The sequence below is a fragment of the Streptopelia decaocto genome (genome assembly GCF_964273445.1).
Source record: "Streptopelia decaocto genome assembly, chromosome: 1".
In the NCBI taxonomy this organism is placed as follows: domain Eukaryota; kingdom Metazoa; phylum Chordata; class Aves; order Columbiformes; family Columbidae; genus Streptopelia; species Streptopelia decaocto.
Genome location: NC_138663.1, coordinates 136,696,135 through 136,704,970, shown reverse-complemented (window position 1 = coordinate 136,704,970; position 8,836 = coordinate 136,696,135). Strand labels below are relative to the sequence as shown.

The window sequence follows — 8,836 nt, the reverse complement described above, 5'->3', positions numbered from 1 at the left end:
TGTGGTAGTAATAATTGAATTCCTAGAGGGTCCCGGCTAAATTTCAAGGTGCCTGGGAACCTTGCTGAGGAACACCAGGTCCATGAAAGCTCAAGGCTGAAATCCCATGACGTGGCCACCTGTTCGTATGGAGATTTTGGAAAACCACAGCTGAAGCTCCAGTTTCCTCAGGGGTTTCCCTGGAGTCCCAGGAAACAGTATTTGGGTTGTAAAACTATTCTTAGCCAGCCCACGAAGAAGGCTCCTCTACCTCCAAATTGATTCATGTCTGCAGGCAGGAGCTGCTGGCAGCTGTCTCTCTAGGAGCTGGGAAGAGGACTGCCTGCCAGTGTCACATGCCATGGGTGGCTGTGAGTCATACCTGCATGTAGCTTGCCTCAGGCAAGCTGGCCTCATGCCTCTCTATTCATGCACCTGTGTCAACTGCTGTGCAAATTGATCTTGCTTAACACAGCTTACCTCTGAGGTGTGAGGAGCAGGCAGCAGGTGGAAAGCCCCAGATCTTCCACACCTTCTGCTCTGGGGCTTGTTGGAGGGTCAGCTCTCCAGCTGCCTAGATGTTTTCATGGCCTTGAAGCACCTCCTCAGTCTCTCAACCACGATGCCAATACTAGACCCTTCATGACAGAGAAGGGGCCAGACAAGAGGTTGCCACATGTGGCACATGGGAACGAAGTGGACACTGAGAAATGGACTCCCTCAGTGCTGTTCACTTGGAGGCAGAGGGAGAATTCATATAATGTGGCAACATCACAGCACTTCTTAATTTACAGGTCTGTGGTAAAGGCTTTTCCCTCCCTTTTCCTCTTCCCAGTCTCTCCAATTCCCCCATTGGTCTTAGGTAAGGTACTGGAGAGCCTTAGGTTCTCTAGAAGCTTGCCACTCTCCAGCTGATATCTGTGTGGTGGTGACTCTGTCCAGCTTTCTTACAGCTACAGTAGCCTAGGACATGGGCTTGCCCCAGGAGAAGAAACTTGCATGCCTGCAGTAATACCTGTGCAAGTAGAGGCAAGACCAATCCAGGCTCTGCCTGCCAGGGAGGACAAGAAAGTTGGCTTGTGGGGAGGCAAGCACATGGGCTGGGTGGACAGCCTATGTACAAGGTGTGAGTTCTGTCATTTCACTGCAGGGAGGAGACAAAAGGAAAGAGAAAGAGATTCCTGTGATGTTAAGGAAAGGGTTGTGACTCCTTAATTCATGCTTAGTGTGACCTGTTTTACTACCCGCACGGCACACTCAGCCCAGCTATCTACTTGGCACCTGGAGCAGACCTGCTTTTCCATGTAGTAGTCAGAGTTCACATGCCTGCATTTGGGCAGGGGAGCTTTCCTTGCTTTTTGAACTGCTCTCTGACTTGTCATGTCTCTTAGCTGATGATAATGAAAGGCTTTTCTAGAATCTCAGGAGTTTGCAGCATGAAGTTTGCAGCATGAGCCAGGCAGTGGTCTCTACAACTTTCAGATGAGTAGAGGACCAGTGTCCATCTCAAGTTTGACAGATTCTGCAGTATTGTATTACAGACCATATGTGGCCAAACATTGCTCAGACCCAGATCTGACCTGTGAGGCAGTTTTATGTGGCCCCTGGGCATGCTGGTTGGTCAACAAGTTTGGTAGGGACTGAGATTCACGTTGACCTCATGAGCCTGCCATTTTCAAGTACAGAGCCATACAGCTTCAGGTGTATTGGGCTGGCCTCCAACCAAATAACTGAGAACAAGAATGTTTTCTTACCATGGAAATAATGGCCATCCCCACTCACACTATCATGTATAAATACTTAAGCGCTCTGCTGCTGGTATAATGGTGAGACCACCAGATATCTCTCCATGCCCAACCCTCACACTGCTGCAGAAAGGGTAGTAACAAATTCTGGTTTCCCCTCTGTCACTGTTGAAAGTCCTGCCTATCCTAAAAGGGCAGCTGCTGAGGAGGTTGAAGGTGGCTTTTTTAGAGAGCTCGCACAATGATCTCTTCCTCAAGGAACTTCACTTAATTGACACCTATGTCTCATCTTATTTTCCAACAGCATCTTTGAAGAATCCCAAAGTCAGTAACCCCAGCAAGAGAAGGCACTAGTGCAGGTACTCTGGCAGAAGAGGGATGTTCAAGCTGCTTTTCCTCTTGTCTGCTCAAGCTGAGCCCACTTCAGCCTCTCTTTCGCAGCTTGTATTTCCTTAACCATCCAGCAAATGCAGCTGTCCAGGGTTTGGGTATTTTTTCCCTCCCCCTCTCCATGCACACACGCACTCCATCCCTTTGAAAGAAGGAGCCCGTTGGTGCTGGCATCTGGGCTTGTTTCTCCAAGAGGTCTCAAACCTCTGACTAGTGCCTCTATGCCGCTCCCTCTGGAAGGGGATGAATTCGACACGGGGCACCTGGCCTCAGCCTGCAGGATATAGCGCTCTCAGGAATTTGGGGGGAATGCTACTTGGCCCAGCTCCCATAAGCCAGCTGCAGCCTGAGCTGCTCCCTCCCTCCCCCGTACCTGACTGGGAATGGGGGGCCCATCTCCAGTTCTCAGCATGGGTGGGAGATGAGACTATCCTTAGCAAGGTGGTGCCAAGCCATGCACCATAGGTATGTGTGTGGGATACGGCTAAAGCACCATAGTTACCAGTTTTGTCCCATGGTAGTGCTGGCCAAAATGAAACAGCCAGTGGGATGGATAACACACCCTCAGGTGAAGCTGGTTCCTTTGGCAGAGGAACAAAGTGAGAGCACTGAACTTGTCCCCTGTCCATCTGGGTGTAGCTGGTGTTTCTAGCCAGGTGGGAATGCAATGACATGAGATGAGGTTTGCATGGGTGCTGTCGAGATGATGGAAACCCCAACCAAAAGCGAACCAAAGACACTGGCTGCCCCCAGAGTGCTCTCAATCTTCTGTAGCTCAAGTATCAGGAAGAGTTTGAGTTACCAGTTTCACACCTAAGGAAGTGTCTTCTCTGAAACTTCTATGAAGCAAGGGGTGGGAGATGTACAGAGAGGCTGGCAGGTTCTGTCTATCCTTCTCCTCAGGGATAATCTCTGTTTCTGAGTGAAGCCTACTGTACTGATCTGACTGAAGACTGTCTTTGACTTTTCCCAGGTTGCATGAAGAATTAAAGATGGCAAAAAGTGATGATGGCATACGCATCTTGCAGGGTCTATTAGTCTTTGGCAATGTGGTCATTGGGGTAAGTGAAGTGGGACAAGTGTGGATGGAGGCTTCCTTCCATATGACACTCCTTAAAACAGCAGTTCCTAGCCATGAAATCTCTCTTCATGTGTGAAGTCTACATATAAATAAAGTGTGAGAGGAGAGGTAAAGGAGACCTGTGCTAGCTTGAGTGGGGAGAGGACAGCAAGGGACAGCAAGGGCTGATCCACAAGACAAACATGAATTCTAAAGGAATAGCCCTTGCTGCTGACCAATGTATTTCCAGCTGCCTCCCTCCATATACTGAAGGGAAAGGTTGTGTTAATTCTTCCTTAACATCATCAGTTTCTAAGCCTGACCAAAATAGGTCTAGGCTGGGTGAGTTCTGCCTGCAGTTCTGTGAAGATATAATACAAGGAATTGCAGAGTTGGGCAGAGGAGGAGTTGAGTAGTTCCTGTTTGGCAGTAAACTGAATTTAATGAAATGAAAGCACTCTCCATCTTTTTCTATCTCTGTTTTTTCTTTGTGGAATCTTTATCTAATGGATTTCCCGAACTTGTGCTTCTCAGATGTGCGGCATTGCCCTGACAGCAGAGTGCATCTTCTTTGTGTCCGATCCCCATGGTCTCTACCCTCTGTTGGAAGCCACAGAAAATGATGACATCTACGCTGCTGCCTGGATTGGCATCTTCGTTGGCTTTGCACTCTTTGCTCTGTCTATCCTTGGTATCATTGGAGTCATTAAGTCCAATAGGACCTTGCTGCTCGTGGTAAGTGTAGCAAAGTTTACCCACCTATTGCTGTCAAACTGAGAAAAAAATGCTGCCTTAGCTTCCCTGCTCACCTTGAGAGTCAACCCCTGAGCAAAGACAGCTTTTATTAGTGACAAGGAGCCAAAGGCTCTTCTTGTTCATGGCTGTAATGTCAGACAAGGTGAGGTAATTAATGGTCATAGCCACAACAGAGGTTTAAGCTGACTGGCTTGACCCTGACCTTGCCCTGAAGCAATGTAGAAGCACTTGTGCAATCAGATGTAACTGGGATGTGGTTTAAATCCTTGTTCCTCCCCATCCCTTACTGCCTTTCAGCTGTCATATACCATTCAGTTTAGGAGCTGATATGCAATGATTTCTGTACAAGGCACTAGTATATGTTCGTATACCAAATATGGGTGCAATCGAGAACATTAGACATCAGCAGGCAGGCAGAAATTACAAGGGTGGGGACAGAGAGCTTTGGATTAGCCAAGGACAATGTTAAGATGTGAACAAATCTCTGTACAATTTCTTACTCAGTCCTTTAGGTTGGCAGTGACAAAACTTAATTGGTGCTTGCATTAAAGAAGGGTAGAGTTGAAAGCTCTGGAATCATCTCTCTCTTGGATTAATGTGGGAGGGCAGGGTATATTTTTAAACAAGAGATGCTTAGAGATTTGAACTCTTGTGCCAGAGAATTTGCCAGCAAACAGCTGAGGGAAGATAATTCCTTAACTCTGAATTTTGGTGTCTTGGCTGAAACCCAAGTCTGTAGTATAGGGGATAAGAGAGGGTGTGAGGGGCAGAAGCTGGGGTAAGGAGGAAACAAATGCCTTGAATCTAAGAAGAACATTACAAAATGTGGGAGGAGAAAGAGACATGAGAACTCTGAAGGGAATATGGGAAAAGTTAAAGAGATTGTGCTGAGAAGGGAAGAAAAACAGTGAAATAGGCTATGAGAGGTGATCCTCAGGATCTCTTTTCATGAAGGATCTTTGCTCACAAAGTAGGAGTGCTGAGGAAATCTGATGATGCAAAATTGAGAGGGTCTGAATTACATCCTAAATTGCACCTTCTGTTTCCCCAAAGTGCAAGCTTTCCTGCTAGGAATGAACAGTTTCTTGCTGAAATGCTCTTAGCTGGTAAGTGGAAGAGGGAGACATGGCACAAGCGTAAGTTGCCAATGGGATGCAACAAAGAAAAGGGCAGATGTTACTCTAGGACATACCAGGCAAAGTGTTTTCCATAGAGGTAGGGTGCTATCAATGCCATGAGGTTTTGATGAACTCTTGTCTGTGAGAACAACTCCAGTCATATACCTTCAAGATAGCAGATTGCAAACTGAAACAAGCACAGGGAAGGGCTACATGAATTTTCAGGGGCATGGAGAACACTTAGGAGACTGGGACAGCCTGACCTTCTTTGGCTTGAGCAGGGTTTCAGGCTTAATCTTGAAAAAAATTGCTGGTTTCTCCAAGAGCTAACTCTGCTGTCTGTCACCCACAGTATATTATTCTGATGCTGATCACTTATGCATTTGAAATGGCTTCTTGCATCACAGCAGCAACTCACCGAGACTTTGTGAGTATTTCTTTCCTTGTGTATTCACGCAACAGTGCTGGGAAACATTGCAGTTCTGGGGCACATGGCGGTCCTGTTCAGTGTAGTAAGTGGCCTATGTGGTGGTACAGTATAATATCAAACAAATATTGCTTAGTTAGAATAAAACCCCACATGTTCTTTTTAACATAGTTTTTCTATTTTCAACATTTTAAAATGTTTACAACCTTGTAGTCAAGCAAATAATAGCGTAGGTTAGCTGAGTCATCAATACAGTGCTTAGTCCTTCAGCTACAGACTGATTAATCTATCATGGATGCAGAAGACAAATCTTCAGCATTGCCCCAGGCAGTGTTACTAGTGAGGGAAAGGTTACATGAGTTATTGGAGATATTGGTAGTATGGGAAATGACTTGTGGTGCTTTAGTTCCAAGCAGCATATCAAACCTAACCCATAGCTTCTGCACATCTCCTGTGAACTGACATCTGGTAGATCCTGCTTAAGAGTCATGCTCAAGATTTATATCTTTTTTCTCCTGCTCCTCAAATCTTGCTCTTTATTCTCCCATGTGTAAAACTGGGGGAGAGGCAGCATTCCTGTTCTTCTGCAGGACAGTGAAACAAGCAAACAAACCCATCCCAAATAACCTCTTATTTGTTTTACATGACCACTTATTACCATAGTTCTCACATTCTTCTCTGTTCTTTTATTATTTTTTTTTTCTGTAGCTCACTCCAAATCTCTTCCTAAAGCAAATGTTGGAGAGGTATCAGAAGTCAGAGACAGACAACAACAACGACAGTTGGATGACTAAAAGGGTTACAGATACATGGGATAAACTCATGCTTCAGGTAATAACAACACTGACAACTCTCACTAATTACTAAATGCTCTGCAGCCCTGGAATTTCAAGTCCCCCTTCGTAATAAAGAGGACAGCATCTGCCTTGAACCTTAGAGAAAGTCCTGCCACACTCCCTGTTTTGATCATTTATCAGATGGCAGACTGTCAAAGGCAGGCACTCCAAAAATCTCTTCCATAAATCTTTGGTTAATACCCAACCAGCCATGTGCAGGGTCCAGTCGTGTGTAGGGCCATGACCTGCGCTCATAAAAAACGTTCCTTTCTCTCACCCTGCAGAACCAGTGCTGTGGGGTGCGGGGCCCCTCCGACTGGCAGGAGTACACGTCCGCTTTCCGCGACACGCACAACGATGCCGACTTCCCTTGGCCTCGCAATTGCTGTGTCCTGGATGCCCAAGGGTCTCCCGTCAACCTCGATGGCTGCAAGCTGGGAGTCCAAGGCTACTATAAGAGCAACGTAAGATCCTCTCTGTTTTTTCTAGTTAACATATGTTGGTCAAAAGCGCCTTTCTGGAAGGGAAGAAAACAGTGAATAGCCTTCATCCCCTGCTGTAAGCTGCAGGTGTTCAAAAACTTCCTGGAGGAGAAGCAATGTCTATAGAGTCCTGGTCATGTTGGTGAACACAGGACGGGTTGTGATAAGGTTTTCCTGATGGAGAGACAACTGTTAAGAAAACTCTCCCAATGCCATCATTCATAAGATGTGGCATCTCCAACATGTAGATGGATAGAAGCTAAATCAAACTTAGCCCAAAGATGAGTGCATATAATATGAGCAAGCAAGTTGACAGTTTTCCTCCTCAAGGTAGAGCTTTGCAAGAGACCAGTTTGTCCTGTTCAAACAGATTACTGGGTCATGAGCATCAGCTGCCTCACTGGCAAGCATTTCTAGGTGTCCAATCTTCCAAATTTGCCTGCAGCTTCTTGCTTCTGGAAGTCGACTCTGTCGGCTGTGTTTGGTTATATACACACACTTGGCAAGTGGATGGCATAGGAAGTTGTCCTTGAAGTGTCCTAGATGGGTCCACTTTATATTTGGAGCTAGAAACAGAAATATTTGGCAAGTAGATGGCACAAGAAGTTGTTCTTGAAACGTCAGAGGTGGGTCTACTTTGTATTTGGAGCTAGAAACAGGTAGGCTATCTACAAGTTGTCAATAAGCGGTGTAGCTCTGGTTTGTCTTCTTGAGACCCTCTGAAGTACCTAAATTGCAATGCCACCTCAGTCTCTCTCTGAGATAGTTAAGCTTGTAGCCTAGGGGTACAAGCTCAAAGCTAGTGTTGATTCACTCACGGTTGTCTTACAGGGTTGTTATGATGTTATTTCTGGGCCAATGAACACACATGCCTGGGGTGTTGCCTGGTTTGGTTTTGCCATCCTCTGCTGGACTGTGAGTACTTAATATTTGCCTTTATTTCCTCTTCTCTTTTTTTGCGACTCCACACCCAGCTGGGTGGAGGTGGATGACAGGACTGACGCATTTCGTTTAAAATGTCTGTACATTATAGTTATTCATTCATCACCAATCTGCCTGTAGCCTGTTGCACTAACAGAGCTGCATTTACAAGTTGCCTTCCATTCTGGCTTCCACAGGTGAGGAGCTGGATGGCCTTCCAACCTGCCATGGCCTGCTGCCATCTCAGCAATACAACACAGCAAATGCAGCTTGCAGATGGTTGTTTGTGAAGGGTATTGCATCATCTAAGCAGTAACCATGACAGATAGTTCAGTTTTTAGTTTGAAGACTTTGTATGAGTGTTTTACGTATTCAGGGTTCAGCAGCTTCATGACAGATAATCCCTAGCGAGCTGAGTGATCCAGTCAAATAGTTATGGCTGCACACATTTTCTTTATTCACTGTGAAGTTTCTGTGCAGATATAAAGCTTTAAGCTTCCTCTGCCTGAACGGACTTCGATTATCACCAATTTTTGTTGCTCTTTCCTAGTAGTAGGACTAAATAATGCTGGGGGAGAAGTGGGGAGGAGGAAGTGGGGAGCAGAGAAACCTAATAGTCTTGTTGTTTCAGTTCTGCGTTCTCCTTGGTACCATGTTCTACTGGAGCAGAATTGAATACTGATGGCCCAGTGTCCTCAGCGCTGTCGCGAAGCACCATGTGAAACTGCATTTGTTCATCTCCTGTTCCATTCTCCTTGTGCCACGGAGGATTTCAAGTTTTCCCACTACCTCTCCTATATATACTTTTGCCCCTTCAAAAACTTGACACACACAGCTGATGACTACAGGAAAGAATCTTCTTCTTGGCCCCTCATTCTGAAGCCTTCATGCATCCCAGCTGAGGCACAATCCTTCTATCGCTGTGCAAGCAGTCCTTGGAGCATAAGGTGTGATCTGATTTGTTCTGTGATGACATCAGAAAAGAAAATGTCCATATATGCTTGCTTCAGAAAAATTTCTCTCTAAAACTAGGTTGAATTAAAATCCTAACACTAAAGGCTCCAGCAAGGGCTATGTGAGCAAAACTGTAACCTCCTGTGACCAATAAAGACAGATGCTGGA

The 8,836-nt window shown here is 45.8% G+C and overlaps 1 protein-coding gene across 1 annotated transcript; it reads left to right on the top strand.

The window, feature by feature from the left end:
• Window positions 1-3,094: 3,094 nt before the first annotated feature.
• On the top strand, window positions 3,095-8,836 carry UPK1B (uroplakin 1B). The gene is made up of 7 exons (XM_082043819.1): window positions 3,095-3,175; window positions 3,709-3,909; window positions 5,401-5,475; window positions 6,184-6,306; window positions 6,596-6,775; window positions 7,625-7,708; window positions 8,346-8,836. Exons 1-7 carry the CDS (start codon window positions 3,107-3,109, stop codon window positions 8,394-8,396), a joined length of 783 nt encoding a protein of 260 aa, XP_081899945.1. The 5' UTR covers window positions 3,095-3,106; the 3' UTR covers window positions 8,397-8,836.